The sequence below is a fragment of the Bos grunniens genome, chromosome 10 (assembly GCF_055505025.1).
Source record: "Bos grunniens cultivar Pamir isolate PY7600 chromosome 10, Bosgru_T2T1.0, whole genome shotgun sequence".
Classification (NCBI taxonomy): domain Eukaryota; kingdom Metazoa; phylum Chordata; class Mammalia; order Artiodactyla; family Bovidae; genus Bos; species Bos grunniens.
The window spans coordinates 28207483-28225630 of record NC_141174.1 but is presented as its reverse complement, the minus strand read 5'-3'; the positions used below and the strand labels follow the sequence as shown (position 1 = coordinate 28225630).

The 18148-nt window shown below is 38.3% G+C and overlaps 1 protein-coding gene across 6 annotated transcripts in view; it reads right to left on the bottom strand.

Moving 5' to 3' along the window:
- KCNH5 (potassium voltage-gated channel subfamily H member 5) overlaps positions 1-18148 on the bottom strand; it is a 496645-nt gene that overhangs the window by 281109 nt on the left and 197388 nt on the right. For all 6 annotated transcript variants that reach the window (XM_086318923.1, XM_086318924.1, XM_086318919.1 and 3 more), the window contains one exon: positions 9094-9520. In XM_086318923.1, the coding sequence (XP_086175049.1) occupies positions 9094-9520 (427 nt within the window). The remainder of the gene's footprint in view (positions 1-9093; positions 9521-18148) is intronic.

Sequence of the window (18148 nt, the reverse complement as noted above, 5' to 3'; positions counted from 1 at the left end):
GTCATGTCTGACTCCTTGCGACACGTGGACTGCAGCATGCCAGGAATTTTACATACAAGCCCTTATTTAGCATTTCAAATGACTCTGTATGTAGGGCCTATTATCTCCATTGTATAGATGACAGTTTAGATAATTAATGCAAATTCTTAATAAGAGATAAAAAATGAACCTAGATTTGTCTGATTCCAAAGTCCAAGGTCTTTTTATAAACCAAACTGTGTATGCTAGACCATGGGCAACCATGGTCCATGTGCCAATGGACCATCTATATCTGTTTGAAGTTTTATTAGAACGTCTCAGGCTCCTTTGTTTGTGTGCTTTCTATGGCTGCTTTAGCACTACAACAGCAGAGATGAGTAGTTGCAAAAGAGACATTACAGCCTGTGAAGCCTAAGACAATTATCCGGCCCTTTATAAAAAAGATTTGCCAGTTCTAAGCTGTATCATCCATCATATCTCTACCAACTCAGTTTATATCTTCCTGGATTACTCCAAAGCACCCTAACTGGTTTCTTTGCCCACAGCCTCCATCTCCTTCAATCTATCTTCCACACTGAAGAATAAAATCCTTATTTATCTCATAACCATCAGCAAAAATGACAAAATCCTTCTTAACCTATACAAGGCCTTCGGCATCTTGGTACCTTTCTTCCTCGCCTTCCTCCTACTTTCCATTCAAGCTAAAGTGAAATACGCAGAGAACAGCAGATAGGTCAACTCAGTTCATTCCTGTGTTTTTTCACAGAAGTTCCCTTTCCCTGGAAAGTACCTTAGTCTTGCCTCATTTACCTACTTACTTTTGCACCCTGAGCTCAAAAGTCAATTCCTCCTAGAAACTTTCCTGGATTCCTCAAGCTGAACTAGGTGAACTTTTTTATTAATTTTTTTTTCAACATATGTTCAATGAGCACATCTACCAACTAGGGCTTCCCTATTGACTCAGATAGTAAAGAATCTGACTGCAACACAGGAGACCTGGATGCAATACTTGGGATGGAATATCCTCTGGAGAAAGGAATTGCTATCCACCCCAGTACTCTTGCCTGGAGAATTCCAAGGACAGAGGAGCCTGGTCAGCTATGGTCCATAGTGTTCCAAAGAGTCAGACACAACTGAGCAACTAATACTTTCACTTTCATCAACTAGGCACAATACTTTGTACTAAACACATGACAAACAGGACAATTTTCAAACAGTTTTCAAATACTGGACTGTACATCTGAAACTACTAAACCATAAAAAAGGTGCCCATAACCCTGAACTTTGGGCTCCACAAAATATGTTTCTTCATGGGATATTAAGCTCATTAAAGAAAAGGGAAGAAAAAAGTCTTTTTACAAGCAAGGGTAAAGCAGATACAAAGAACTGACCCAGTTTCCAAAATAAACATTAAGCTTAAAGCTCTCTCCATCTGGCTAAACTAAAACCAGAAATGAAAATCAGCATGTCGACACTCTGTTTTAACTATACCACAATAGTAAAGAAAAAATTTAACGTATAACTTATTATTATATCTGTGTCATCTAATGTCTCATGTTAAGATTTGTAGACAAATTTTTTAATTTTTTGGAGAAGTATAACAACTCTTAACCCTTTTAAAAGGTTAACAACTTTTAACCCTGCCTAGATATCTATTCAGACCAAATATCCCTCAGAGTCCCCATTGGGCATTCTCCCTGGGTCCATTCCTTTACCCTGAGGCAAACGTCTTTCAGTCTTCCAAGCTGCCTACCTTCTATAGGATAAAACGCTGTTATTTCCAAAAGCTTAATTTCTTTTCTCCATAGTATTCCTTGGCAGTCTTCCCTCTCAACTCTTTACTGAATATATTCTGTACAAGACATACCTTACTCTCTGTAAAACCAAGTATGCACTGCATATGAAAAGTCCTAAACTTTTAAGTGACACCTCTTCTTTTTCCATCTTAACCTCAGCTCCAATAACCAGTCCAATTCTAAGAACAGGGTCATAACTATACTAACCCAACCTCAGATATATCGAACGTCAGTATAGAAAGAGACCTTAAAAGTTATTTATTTCAATTTCTGCATTTTTCACTTGAAAAAATTAAAATCCAAAGAGATCCAAAGCCCTCCAAGGTCACACAGACCTTTGCTCCAGCTTATTCTATTAATACATTTTTACAATCTCTGAGTCTCACTATCTTGCATTTATTTCTGTTTCCTGTGGAGCGGGGTAAGTGCAACACCACACTCTCAGATTGGCTTTTATCTAAACTCCACTGAGGGTGCTAAATGAGCCCATGTACCAGAGAATATGTGTGGCATCTGTCTCCTCTGCGTGATGTTGAGTGACCAGTGTGTAACTAAGTGCTCCCTTGTCACTCTTAAATAACTACCCTCATGGAGATCTGAATTTCCTGTCATACATATCCCACTGGCAGATGGTCCTGCTATTCTTCTAAATGTGTTAAACCATTTGCCTGATGCATTATAAACCATACCAGTCAATTATAGAAAATTCTTAGACTGTTGGAGCTATCATCAATTACAGACCATTTAAAAATTACAGCAGCATTGTTATGACTGGGTTTCCTCTCTTCCAATTAAACCCAGGCAATTTTCACATTTGTAGTTTTTGTTTTGCTTTGTTTTACTTTTAAAGACTTACTTAGCATGGCACCCTACCAGGACATATTCTGATCATTATAGACTCCATGAGTCAGGCTGCTTCAATTGGCAACTAAGCAGGCAACAATGGAAAAAGTGAAAACTGTTTTTAAATAAAATAAATACTCAAGTATTTATAGACCTTTGAAATAGGCTGTTAACATGTTTACTAACATGTATAATATTTTATAATATATTAAAACAAAGCAAACGAAAACAAAATTTTGGGTGAACATAATTTATGGCAAAAAGTTATCTAAAACATTCTTATTTTATGTTTCTTTTTTTATAAAGTTGTAATGAAAAACACAAGTGTATAGATTTTTACAATGGTTGGAATAAGCTAAAATGCAATTTATGCAATTATTTAGAAATGAAGCAAGAGTTAAGCAATTGTTTTCTTGATACATCTGTCGGGGGGAGTGTGTAATTTCCTCCGTTCTGTCTCGCCACAGCAAAAATTTGAAGCGACAGACAGAACAGCTCTGTGTTACAGCTCAGTTTTATTCGGCAAGCAAAGGAAAACACATCCTTGAGGCATGTGGGCAGGCTGACCCAACAGACGCAAAGAGAAGAGAAGCCCCGGCTCAATTTAGGCTCCTCTTTTTATGCTTTTCTCCTCCCCCTGAGCCTGCCCTATGTAAATTGGGTTGCCAGGAGGGCTGTTTGTTTTACCTGAGGTCCTCACTCTGGTCCTCGGACCTTCCTTTGTTCTATTTTCACGGACTTTTCCCTTCTTTCTTTTAGCCACCACCATTTTGGACTCCTTTTTTCTATTCTAACTACCTAACACATCTTTAAAAGAGGATTCATAAAAATATTAAGGCAAAAAGGATAATTATATCAGAAAATTTTATAATTCATATTCCTTTGTTTTATAGCAATCAAAACAAGTCATCAACATATGAAGGTGTTTTCTGAATAGAAAAGCAAAATTAGTCTGCTAATCTTCAGAAAAAAGAAAGTTATTAGGGGCTCAATAATAAGATTATATGAATGAAATGGAATAGAAAGCATTTTAGGAAGGCATCATTAAGTATTTACTGAGCAAATTGGCAGAAATTACCCACATCTTGATCTAAAAAAGAAAAGGTATGCTATTCTTCACAACTACTGCAGAACTAAACTTTGAAAATGCTCTTTTTCACAAAAGCCCTTTAGTGGTGATTAGTGAATATTAGCAGAGTAGTTAGGTTCATTCATGATTAGACAGAGGAATGAGGAGGAGCTGACTGTCCTGGGGTAGTAATGGCTGCTACCAGAACCAAGGGGTGCACTCAAGGCATAAAGCATAGAAAAAATAAATAAATCTGAGAAAAAGAACACATGGTAATAGACCTATGTAAGAAACAACCCTTCCAGATATGGAATCTGAGCAGGATTCAAATGTAAGAACTCTAAATTTAAGTCTAAGAAATCCCTAGGTAGCAGAAAAGAGAAATACTGGGACACTGTTGACACAGAGGTATCAAGAGGAAACAGAAGGTACCTGGGGTTGAAGGGAGGCCATGGTCATAAACTATGGTATCAACAAGGAGAATCTTGAGACTGTGGTCCAGGACAGAGTTCACATAATTCAGTATCAGGCAGAAAGAACCGAGGAGTCTAAGAGGACAGGCCATTAAAGAAAGAAGGTTCAGAAAGGCTCTAGGAACTGGAATTGCTGCCATTTAAATTTTTAAAGTTTGCTGGAAGGCACAGAAGTTTCAGGTGGCTCTCTCCAGAAAAAAAGAATCTATCATTTACAAGCAGTGATTACTTTCTCAACAGAAAATAGGCAGTTGGTATCTCCATCAAGCTTCTGAAAAACATCTTTCTCAGTTATTGAGTTATAAGGTTACAAGTGGTGCTTCTCAAACAGCCAACACAGATTGACTGGAATCCTAGTGCAACTGAAAGCACAAACCTGTTTTTTGTCTCCTTCTTCCCTTCCTCCCCTTGTCCATCACACACACACACACACACACACACACACACACGCACAATCTCTGGATAAGTCTGAGGCTGATAACACTTCTTAGGTTCTAAGAACACTTACTAGATTTGTTTTCCTCTGTTTTCCTTCGTGTTGTCACAGGAAAATAATTATATTGGGAAAAAATTATACTAAGAACACAAACAGCTGCAACAGCCACATTTGGCTGATATTTTGTACACGTGTGTCCAATAAGATTTGGAACTGTGGAAAGTTACTGTAACACTTCATGGCACTTAACAGTTTCAATCATCTTCTTGGGTTGTTTCAAAGGAAGCATTCCATGAAATTACCAAGGACCCAAGGACTAAGAAGGAAATTAAAAGGCATCTCCTTGAAACACTCTGGCTACAGAAGATGGATTTTTTCAGAGGCATAAAAAGAAAACCAAACTCAAAAGATATCAGAAATTGGTTTATTCAGCTTTGAAAGGAGATATAGCAGAAACTCAAGAAGGAAAAGGATCCACTTTTTGCCCAGATTGTCTTGAAATCAAGACAGGAACTTAAGAGGAGACAGGAGAAAGAAATGTTGACATAGCAATATAATTGGCTATACATGAATTAGGGAAGAAGGAGGCCAACAATGAACTAAATGAAGTTTTGAAAACTCAACTGAATTTATGTGAAAATGTCTAGAGCTGATAGTTTCAGAAGGTAGTTGGTAAAAAACAAAAACTAAGGTGGGAGAAACTGTTGTTGGTGATTCTACTGCCTCGCCTCTCAGAACTTATTATCAGGCCACATGAGAAACTTAAGGCCGGGACAACCCATAGACAGAAGAGCCTGGCAGGCTACAGTCCACGAGGTCCCAAAAGAGTCGGACAGGACTTAACTAAACGACAACAGCAACAATCCAGCTGAAGTAGCTGCTGCACTACCACAGGCAGACAATACAGCTGAGATCGCCAGGCTTTCACAAAGGAATCATGGCTAAAATTCAAAGTGTGCATTCTTCTGGCAGGTGCGTTCATCAGAGATCCAAATGGGGTGGATTCAAGGACTGGCGATTTTCATGATGATCATCAGGGACATCTTCAACTTCATTCATCATACAACAAATTTTGGTTGGGCTCAGCATTAAGAACTGTTTACAAGTTGAGTATATAGAGACCAAAAAAGAAAAAGCAGACAAAGGCCATACTGTCATGGAGCTTACATTCTGAAGAAAAGGAAAACAGAGTAAACACGGTTTCAGGCCTTGTAGATGCAATAAAGAAAAGATTAAAGGGAAGAGAATAAGTGTGATTGGCATTGCAGTGGGTAGCACTGAGAAGAATTTCTGGAGAGGTGGTTTGATTGGAGACCTGCCTGAATTGGGGCATAAGTTAGGGGAGGGGTTTATAAGCAGTGAGGGAAGCAATACAAGGAGCCTGAGACAGTACCATTTTCTGATGTGTACAGCAATATGGTTGGCATGGATTGAGTAGAATAAGCAAGAGTGGGAATGGTAAAAAGTGAGGTGAGTGAGGCAGGTGAGGGCCAGACCATTAAAGCTTTGATTGAAGGGGTGGGAAGATCAGGATTTTATTTCACATGCAATGTAAAACACTGGAAGATTCTGAACACAGAAACAATATGTTCTTACTTTCTGAGTAGAGATTATGGGTCAAGGGTAAAAATAGAAGCAACATATAGGAGATTATTAGTTGATCTTGGATGGTAAGCTACAGAAGCAGAGAGAAATAATCAAATATACTTTGATGGTAAAGTCAACAAGACGTGTTATGAATAGATGTAATACATAAGAAAAACAGGAATCTAAAATAATTCCCAGGTTTAGGGTCTGAGAAAGAAAGTGAATAATGGTGTCCTTCAGCTCTACATAGATTTTATTTTTCTGTTATTGTCTTGTTGAAAAATTAAACTATGCTAATATGTCCACTCTGAAAAATAGTTTGACAAGTTCTTTTATAAAAATAGGACACTATTTGTCCAAGAGATTTCTTTTCTGGATATTTATCCCAGAGAACTGAAAAGTTATGTCCAAACAAAAAACTATACACAAACAAGGTATGCTATTCTCCACAATTGCTTCAGAACTAAACTTTGAAAATGTTCTTTTTCACAAAAGCCCTTTAGCAATGAATTTAGTGAATTTATTTATTATAATAACCAAAAACTGGAAATTACCAAAATGTCCTTCAATGGATGAATGATTAAGCAGCAGTATACCCAAACCATGAAATACTGTTCAGGAATAAGAAGGAACAAACTGTTAATACACTCAACCACTTAGATTTCAAGAGACTTATGCTGAGTGGAAAAGACCAATTTCAGAAAACCACATTTTGCATGATTCCACTTATGTAACATTTTCAAAATCACAAAATTATATAGATAAAGAACAGATCAGTAGTTGCCAGGGTTAGGGAGGCTTGGAGGAAGGGGTGGGTGTGACATGAAGGAGATCTTTGCAGAATAATTCTGTGTTTTGATTTCAGTAGTGGTTACAGGAATCCACAAATGTGATAATCCAACACAGAGCTATCCACACACCGTATCACAGCCAATGTTGATGTTGTACTAGAGCCCTATAAGATATAACTATTGTAGGAAGCTAAGGGAAGAGCACACAGGTCCTCATTATCCTATCTTTTTTTTTTTTTTTTTGGAGTTAAATTTCTGTACAATGTTGTGCTTGTTTCTGTTATACAACAAGAACCAGCTATATGTATACACCCATCCCCTCCCTCTTGAGCCTCCTTCCCACCTCCCTACCCCTACATCCCATTCCTCCAGGTTATCACTACCCCTACATCCCATTCCTCCAGGTTATCACAGAGCACCAAACTGAGCTCCCTGGTCTATACAGCAGGTTCCCACTATGTACCTATTTAACACACAGTAACGTATAAATGTCATTCCTCCTCTCCCAATTCGTCTTATCCTCCCCTTCCACTAGACTATCTTTGCAAATTTCAGTGAGTCTATAATTACTTCAAAATGATTTTTTTTTTACTTGAACATACTCAAGTATAAGGCAAAATGCATTATATAAATATTAAAAAGTAGTATAATAATAAATACTACATCTGACAAAATGTTTTCTTCTGAATTTATAAAGCACCTCTTCTGCCAATACATCTTATCACTTTCAGTATGTAGGCAGCAGTTTAATTAAGAGATCATCAAGATCTCGTTGTGAGAACATTTTCCTCCTAAAAGCCTGTGGAGCAAACATCACTTGGAATTGACACTCTACCTCTAGCGCTTTTAAGCAGCAAAGAGAATCTGTGTGTTCTTGTTTCTGTACCCAATTAAAAGAGTATGGAAAACTAAACACTGTTAATATCAGTGTCCAGTAACTTGCAGACATTCTGAACTCTGCAAATTACCTTGTTTAGACCCAATATACTGACATTTCACAAGTCAACTGACATTCCTAGACTCTAACATTTTTCCCATTAATGTCAAAATATAAAATTGTATAACATGGAATCTCAAAAAGGATGGCTTAGACCAAAAACAATTAACATGACCCAGAGGCTACATAGTAACACTAATTATAACTTCAGTCCTGAGGTTACTCCAGGTCTCAGAACTAGGCTTGGATAAATCATCCAAGTCAGTGTGACACATGGTGTATATGGTGGTGAAGTCTCCCTCAAAATCTCCTTTTTCAACAGCTTCTTTTGTATATATTTCCTTAGCGTTCTGATCTCCTGTATTGTCCAATCTCAGTCTGATGGTGGTGATAGAATACCTGGTCCTTCACTCCTGTAGAGAAGCATCCTACTTCCAAGAACATTGTCAAGTCATTTGGTACTCAGGTCTGCATGCCTCATCCTAGACACGTTCATCATTGCTGGATGCTCTGACAATTACTAATCCTTTCATTCTCTCAACCTGGCATATATTCCACCTGCTGCTGCTAAGTCGCATTAGTTGTGCCCGACTCTGTGCGACCCCATAGACGGCAGCCCACCAGGCTCCCCCGTCCCTGGGATTCTCCAGGCAAGAACACTGGAGTGGGTTGCCATTTCCTTCTCCTAGAATTCTGTAATGGAGACTAGATTTATAAACACTTTTACTAGCCTAAATTGTAAAAACCTACACAAGACTATTAACTAAAACATTTTATAAACAGGCTATCTCACATCACATCCTGTCTACTTTTCAGAATTTAATGCATTGTCAACAAAACCTATGGAATATGCCAGACACTGTCTTTCTTGATGTTGCTCTTTCTTTGGAAATAGCTCTGCTGGGAACAATGCTATAAACAGAATTAAATCAAATAAATATCATTCTGATTTTTTTATCACTTCATTCATACTGTTTTTCATGTGCTAATACATTCTAAAGAGTAAAATATATCAATTTGCATTTCTATTTTCTAAGGATGAATAAAAATTAAAGCAAGGTAAATGAAATGGATTGAACATTCTTCTGAAGACAAAATAGTTTCATTTTACTCCTATCCAAGATTGGAGCTGAAGAGCTGCCAACAATAATACTTTTTTAAAAAAACAGAAAAGATACTTACAGCCAACCATCATCATGGCCACTGAAAACATCTTCTCCACGTCTGTGGTAGGAGCTATGTTTCCAAATCCTATGGTTGTAAGGCTTGTCATGGTAAAGTAGAGAGAGGACACATACAGGGAATCCTTGCTGGGTCCTCCTTCCCATATCCCTGCACTGGTATTGTATCGATACGGAGTCCCAATGCTCAAGGCCAGCTGGTAGAGCCAACTGTCTATTTGGATGGTGTTCGTGACTTCATCGATGACCTCGTAGTCCCCAATGCTGTACCATATGCAGGCCAGCCAGTGAGCAACTAGTCCAAACACACAAACCAGGAGCACAAGGACAGCTGCTCCATACTCCAGGTAATGGTCCAATTTCCTGGCAACACGGCCCAGTCTCAAGAGACGCACCACTTTTAAAGAACTGAAGAGACTGCTGATTCCCTGAAAAAAAGAAAAGAAATGATACAACACTTTCAGAAAAGCAAAGGCTGGTGACAGCAAAACAATGGCTCACCTTAATGAACTCAAGCACAGTTTATATACTAAGAACATACTCATACATAATGCAGCTCTGACTTTAAGGCAACAAAAAAGTTTAAATGATAAGGAAAGTTTTTATATGCAGATTCCTTCCCACCAGGAAATAAGATATTTGTGAATTATTAGATTTACAAAAAAGTTTCATTAGGTAAGACCCAGTTTATTTTCATAAGGGGAGTATAAATAGCACAGAGAAAAACCAAAGAAGAAAATAGCTCAGATGCAATACACAGAGTATAGAAACAGGGTGATAAATTCAGACCCTTCATTTCTTCTCCTTGTAAATGTTTCCTCTACTCTGAAAGATTTTATTTTATTTCTTACTTTATAAATGCTATGAACAGCAAAACTTCTGAAAAAAAGGAATCCTAGTTTTACTGTCAAGCAAACAGGAAATATTTCTGCATATATTATATTAGGAGAAAGAGTAAATGTCACTGCTGTTTCTACCACCTCCTCCCAGTTATGAAAATCACTAAATTTGTAGAGCTGTGAAAAAGTGAAGAGTTGAACCTAGAATGGGATACCTATGAAATCCTATCATCCTCTAGCAATAGTCATAGAAAAGAATACTATAAGGGAATAGCAGCAAGAAGATTCATATTTTGTTGAGAAGCTCAAAATATCAAATAGAGCATTATCCAAATAGAAACACAGCATACACTTTATTCAACACACCATAGACTTTATTCAGTCCATGAAGTTCCCAAAGTTACTTTTTTTGCAAAGCATGCAATAAGCCACTCAGAAAGGTTAACGTCATTCCTGGTGCAGAAGAGGAAGACAAAGCAGTGACCCAGGACCCTCTCATCTGATTATCACCTCAAGTCTCACAGTGCCCATGAATTCCTTACTGCTAATTCTGTCTCCCAGAGGGGAGACAAGGAATCTAACATAACCTGAAAGTGTCAGCTGCTCAGTCGTGTCCAACTCTTTGTGACTCCATGGACTGTAACCCACCAGGCTCCTCTGTCCATGGAATTCTCCAGGCAAGAACACTGGAATGGATAGCCATTCCCTTCTCCAGAGGATCTTCCCAACCCAGGGATCAAACCCAGGTCTCCTGAATTGCAGGTTGATTCTTTACCTAATCTGAGCTTAATTCTGATCAACATAGAAGAACTTGTAGGTAAAGTAGAACAGATGCAATATTAATGAGACTCTAATTATGGCATTGTATAGTTACAGTTAAAAAGGTTAAGAATGCATTTTATTATACTCTATGTGATGGTATATGTTTGAAATTTTTAAAAAGAAAAACGTGAAATAGAGAGAGTGAAAACAAAGAGAAGTAGAAACAGGAGACCCAGTGGAAGCAAAAGAGGAACAGGAGCATCCTGTCTCAGTTTTCTGTCTCAAGCTCAATATCCTTAGGCCTAGCTCTATTTAGATTCCTACTCTCAAAGGCTGTGGCATATACACAGCCTTAAATCAATTCTTATTTCACTTGAACACTGGGGGAGGAGAGACATTGAACTTCAAACAGTTCAAAAGGGTAGCATTACTAAAATTCAGATGATGAGTGGCATCATTCAGTGACATGAGAGGTAAGAAGATTCAAGAGAGTCTGGAAGCTCTCAAATCAAAGGAACTATGTAATTATGAACAAGAAGACCAAAATAAGTATTTATCAAGCATTTCTATATGTCAGGCTATGAGTTGGGCCCTGGGGACATTAAGACAAATATACCTTGCTTCTGCTCTAAAGAAACCTGTAGTCAAAATGCATGAACTCAAACAGGGTTAAATTAAAAAATAAATATAGTGCTGTAGATATTTTCTTCCCCTTGGCTCCAATTTTTAAAAGAACCATGGTATTTCTAAGACTATAATTTTTTTTCTAAAAACAAAGGAAAAGACACAGAAACTTTATCCCCAAATCAAACTAAAAAATAGTCACAACCTTCAGCTAGACTGTAAAGAATTAGGACCTACTAGAATTAAAGCCAAATGATGGAAAAACACACTCTCTTGACCTCTGATGTGAGCAGATCTCTACAAGAGGAGGTGATCCACCCTAAGGACCACCTGCTCTAGATTCCAAACAATCTAAAAGCACCATTTTCTGTAGCCATGTTCAATATCATTTCAATATTACAAAATATTTGGTAAGAATTGTAAAGGTTTCTATGATACCACTTCCTCCTAGATCTTAGTCAGCTCCCTGCCTGACATCTCTTGCAAAATCATTTTCTGGGGCTAGACTTATCCCTGCTTCTATTATGCATGTTTCATATTATCCATGTTTCAACTGACTTCAATACTTGAAGGATTCACAGGTTTACTTCTTAGCACAAAATTTTTCCCTAAGTTCCTCATACAGAAGCCAAATGCCTGTGCACATTTCCATCTAGGTATTCCATAGGCGTTCAACAGGTAAACATCCCAAATCTCATTTCTCCTGAATCAGTTCTTCATCTGCTTCTCTTGTGAACAACATCACTATGAGACCCACCCTCTTTCCTGCCACACCCAGACAGTTATCAAGTTTAGAGGATCTCAGCATTCAGACTGCTCAAAATAAATCTCAATAAATCTCTCAAAAAATGTCCCTTCTTTCCTATTCCCAAGGTCATGTCTTGGTCATGGCTTCATAGTTTTCCTCCCTGTGTGACAGAAATAGGCTCTCCATCAGCCACCCCACCTCCATTCTCACTCCCTTTACTTATCTGATCACCCTGGATAGGCTAGCCTGGTATTGTTTTATATTACATATGCATATGTGTACACACACACACACACACACACATATATATATATATAATCATGTCCCTCTCTGACCTAAAATCTTTGGTGTTAGCTCATTGCATAAAGGATTAAGTGTTTACTCCTTACTCTGACATGAAAAGTTCTTCAGGACCTGGCATCTGTCTATCTGGTCAGCATCTTCTGCAGCAATTCCTCCCCATGCTATCTAGGCTCACACCATGCTCAACTATGTATAGCTCCCAGAGTGCCCATGCTGCTTCATGCCACATTATAAGTTGTTCCCTCTGCTTAAAGCACCCTTCCCTCCCACTCTCTAGGCAGCCAGGGCCTTAATTAGAGCTTATGACAAAGACTCTCTCCTCTATATGCATTTCTCTGACATCTTCCTCCCCAACCTATCATCTACATGGTCATACTCACTGTGAAAGTTAGGTATTCTTCCTTTGTGTTATTATATACTCTTTGCTCATCTATATTACAATAATAATCACAACAGTACTTTATTACAAGTCTCTGTTTGTGTGCACAACATGCCAGGAAATGCTAAATCACTTGAAGATCATACCTAGTATCAATCACAAAGCTTGTTGTTGATATTATTCAGCTGCTCAGTCATGTCCAGCTATTTGTGATCCTATGGACTGCAGCACAACAGGCTTCCCTGTCCTTCACCATCTTCCAGAGCCTGCTCAAACTCATGTCCATTGAGTTATTGATGCCATCCAACCATCTCAACCTCTGTTGTCCCCTTTTCCTTCCTGCCCTCAATCTTTCCCAGCATCAGGGTCTTTTCCAATGAGTCAGCTCTTCACATCAGGTGGCCAAAGTATCGGAACTTCAGCTTCAGTATCAGTCCTTCCAATGAATATTCAGGACTGATTTCATGATTGACTGGTTTGATCTCCTTGCAGTCCAAGGAATTCTCAAGAGTCTTCTCTAACACCACAGTTCAAAAGCCTCAGTTCTTAGGTACTCAGCCTTCATTATGGTCCAACTCTTACATCTGTACATGACTAGAGGAAAAACCATAGCTTTGACTATATGGACCTTTGTCAGCAAAGTAAATAATGTCTCTGCTTTTTAATACACTGTCTAGGTTTGTCACAGCTTTTCTTTCAAGGAGCAAGCATCTTTTAATTTCATGGCTACAGTCACCATCCACAATGATTTTGGAGCCCAAGAAAACAAAGTCTTTTACTGTTTCCATTGTTTCCCCATCTATATTGCATGAAGTGATGGGACTGGATGCCATGATCTTCTTTTCTTGAATGTTGAGTTTTAAGTCAGCTTTTTCACTCTCCTCTTTCACTTTCATCAAGAGGCTCTTTAGTTTCTCTTCACTTTCTGCCATAAGGGTGGCGTCATCTGCATATCTGAGGTTACTGATATTTCTCCTGGCAATCTTGATCCCAGCTTGTGATTCAGTCAGCCTGGCATTTCACATGATGTACTCTGCATATAAGTAAAATAAGCAGGAAGACAATCTACAGCCCTAAAGCATTCCTTTCCCAATTTTGAACCAGTCTGTTGTTCCATGTCCAGCTCTAAGTTTTGCTTTTTGACCTGCATACAGGTTTCTCAGGAGGCAGGTAAGGTGGTCAGTTTATGCAATTTATTTCCATCTCTTTAAGAATATTCCACAGTTTGCTGTGATCGACACAGTCAAAGCCTTTAGCATAGTCAATGAGGCAGAAGTAGATGTTTTTCTGGAATCTCTTGCTTTTTCTATGATCCAATGGATTTTGGCAATTTGATCTCTGGTTCCTCTGCCCTTTTTCAATTAAACCCAGCTTGTACATCTGGAAGTTGTTGGTTCATGTACTGTTGAAGCCTAGCTTGGAGGATTTTGAGCATGACCTTGCTAGCATGTGAAGTGAGTGCAATTGTGCATTAGTTTCAACACTCCTTTGCATGGCCTTTCTTTGGTTTTGGAATGAAAACTCACCTTTTCCAGTCCTGTGGCCACTGCTGAGTTTTCCAAATTTGTTTCCAAATTGTATTCCAAAGCTTGGCATACAGTAATATGTTAAGCAATCAATATATTCAGTAATGTATGAAAAATTTTTACAACACAAGTATTTGTGAGTGTGATGAATTGAATGTGTCACGGGGCAGGGAGGCAGCATAATTAACAATCCTGTATGATAGGTATCACTACTAAAACATAGCCTAGAAAAATTAAGTACAGTAATTTGGCTAAATTTATGTAACTGGTAAGAGGAGGAGCCAGGATTCAATTATAGACAGTCTCATCCACACTCCTTGTTCCTAACCACTTCACTATCTGACCTCATTCTAAACCTCACTATATCTAGAGCATAACATATTATTTAACTAATCACATTAGTACCCACAATATCAGCTTAAACACAAGCATTCTCTAGAAGACTGAATCAAGAAGATTAAATAGCTTGCTTTCCTCTTATTCCCAGCCAGGCACAGCAGTGACCCCCTTAGGAGTCTGTGTAGGCCCTAGAACCCTGGAGAATCTACAGTTCTCTAACATGGACCAACTCATTTCATCCTAACAATATCAGGACTCCTATCTCCATTGTTCATAGGAGGACACTGAAGCTCAGACAGGTTAAACAACCTGTCAAAAGTCATACAGCTAGCAAGGAATGGAAGCATCACTCAGACCTAGTCTTCAGATTCTACATGCATTTCCCATGATAGCCAACAGTGGCACAGTCTTCCTGTCCTCAACCGAATAATCATTGCAATAATAATCTTCCTAGAAGAATATCAAGTGTATCCTCCAGGAGATCATCATAGACATTAAACACAATCTCTTCTACTGGCCTTCAAGGTCTACAAACCCATCTCTAAACAGCTAGGTCATTTCCAACCATGACTTTGCTGAACAATAATGTTCCAGTCAAACCAAACTTTTTGCTCTCAAAAACAACCCCAAAATTTCACCTTTTAATTTGTCCACAGTATCCCTTTCATCTATTTATGAAACCAGAAACTGTTATTCAAAATAAGTAATACAGAAATAAGGAAGTTTGCTTTATTTGGAAAGGTTTTTTTTTTTTCCCAACTATATCATTCTCCATTGTTTTGCATCCAAAAAAATTTACTGCAATCACTATAATCAAAATTCAAAGTTAAATTAATTTCTTTTAAAACTTGATAAAATACTTAAAACTTGAAACAATCCAAATGCCCATCTCTGGTAGAAATGATTTTAAAAATCATTGCATATTCCAATGAAATGCTATCCAGAAATAAACATGAACAAACTAGAAGTATATGAAATAACAGGAATAAATCTAAAAAGTGTCATATTGAACAAAAGAGTATATACTGCGTGATTCCATTTATAAAAGTTTAAAAACAAATGGAACTACTCTTAGGGATTAGAAGCCATTACAAGTCAAAGTGGCTTTCTTTGTTTGAGGAGGGACTGTGACTATGTAAGGCCTGAATAGGTTCTGGCAATATTCTGTTTCCTAATATGGCATTACTAGGAATTACTAGGTGTGTTTGCTTTGTGAAAATCCTTCAAACTCTACTTATGATTGTAAAATTGATGGAATTTTTAAAATATAGTATATTTAAATATCAGAAAAAATGTGTTAAGAAAAATCCATTAGTCACTGTTGTATCATTAAGGTTAACATTTCACCACAGTACATAATCTGGATTAATGATTTCTTCTGCATCATATGATTTGGAGAGAGGGGAGGAGGAGTCATATTCAACTCAATCCAAAATTAGATTTTACTTATTTTATGACTCACCCTCATAAACTTTAGATTGGGTCTCAAATTATACTTAATCCCCTGTTAGGAATTTTAATTTAACCCATGTGGTAATACTGGATACTTTGATTGTCCAAAATAAAATTACTTACTTCTGTACTACCACCTATTTATTACAAGCTCTTGATTCTGTTCTTTTGACCAGTTTTGTCTGCTCATTCATTTTCTGCTTAATTTCACTGCATGCTTTCCAATTTTTTTCTGTGCCCTCATCTGTACTCCAGTGGCATTCTGCCTCTATCCCAACCTCTGAGCTCTTAGCTCACAAATCCCTGGGGTTCCACTGGTGGAAGAGAATATAAACACATCAAATGCATAATAGAACACAGCAGGGCTAATGGAGAACTTTCAGTCATCAGCCTTCCCTTCTAGCCAATTTCCCTACTTGACAAGCCCCTTAAGCCATGAGAGCACAGAGAACAATATCCTGGAGATATCTCAGTGTTATTTACTCTTCAAGGTATTTTTGTGGATTCCCACATAAAAAGTACATGGGGTGTCATTAGCATAAAAATAATGTCTTGCAATGATAAATCCATTTAAAATACAACTCAATTCTCTCATCTGAGCCAAGGATAATAGATAACTCAGCTAGGATTCTTTCCTACCTTCTTTCCCCATTGCTTCATAAACAGAAAAGGAGTAATCAAAGAACTTGTCCAGGGACATATGACAATTAAGTGGGGCTGAGAGAACAGGAATACAGACTTACAATATTCAGTTGCTTGGTCTTCCACCTACATCTAACATTCTCTCATAGGATGTGCAGTAGATTGTTTGAGAAAAGCAGCTGCAGTCATTTCCTTCCCTTTAGCCACATGACTTTGCAACTTCTCCCAACAAAAGATAGACTCTATTTCCACATCTTGACTTGAGTCTAGACTGGCTTTATGATCTACTTTGACCAACAGAATGTAATGTAAGTGACATTTTGCCAGTTCCAAGCCTAGACCTCAAGAAGCATAACCTCTAATCATGGTCTTAGAACCTATGGCCATTCTAAGTTGTCATATGAAGAATGGCAACTAGGTTTGAGGAGGATGAGAGGTCATAAGAACAGTCCTCTGAATTATCTGTATGAGCCATCCCAGATCAGCTAGCCACCAGCCATCTCAGCAGTCTACCGTGGATGCATTGGTGAACGTAGTTGAAATAAGCCAAACCTAGCCAAAGCCAGCAGAATCACTCAGAACACAGACAAATGAGTTAAATAAATGGTGATAGAATTATCCATAAAGTTTTGGAGTAGTTTGTCATGCAGGGAAAAAAAGCTAACTGATACAATGTGGGGAAAGCATATGTATTTATGAGCACATTATTTCATACTTGTTTGACATAAAATGGGGGCAAAATAAATACATACGTGGCATCTGGTCCCATCACTTCATGGCAAATAGATGGGGAAACAGTGGAAATGGTGACAGACTATTTTGGGGGGCTCCAAAATCACTGCAGATGGTGACTAGAGCCATGAAATTAAAAGACACTTGCTCCTTGGAAGAAAAGATATGACTAACTTAGACAGCATACTAAAAAGCAAAGACATTACTTTGCCAACAAAGGTCCATCTGGTCAAAGCTATGGTTTTTCCAGTAGTGTATGGATGTGAGAGTTGGACTATAAGGAAAGTTGAGTGCTGAAGTGTTGGGAGCCAGAGTGAGGCACTCCGCCCGTGGCAAAGGTCATGAGGAAGGAGGCTTGACATACGCAAAGGCAGGATCGAGCCTCAGGAGTTCCCCTGGAAATCCTCGAGCATCTACCCCCATAACCAGAGCCTGCCTGCTTTACTACTTTGTGCTCCCACCTACACCTCTGACTTTACGGGGGGCTGTCCCCCACCACCTCTTTCGGAGAAGGAGTTAACCTAGAGCTCCAGTTAATAAAAACTCCTGGGCGTGACAAGAGTGTTTTAACCTACAATTTCCTCTGAAGTTTCTCTAGCCTGCCTGACAGGCTTGTCCGGCCACATGTGATTGCTCACAGCCTCCCAACTGTGAGAGGCACGAGATGCTTTAAACTTTCTAAAAACAGGTTCCTTAGAAAAGTTAGAAAA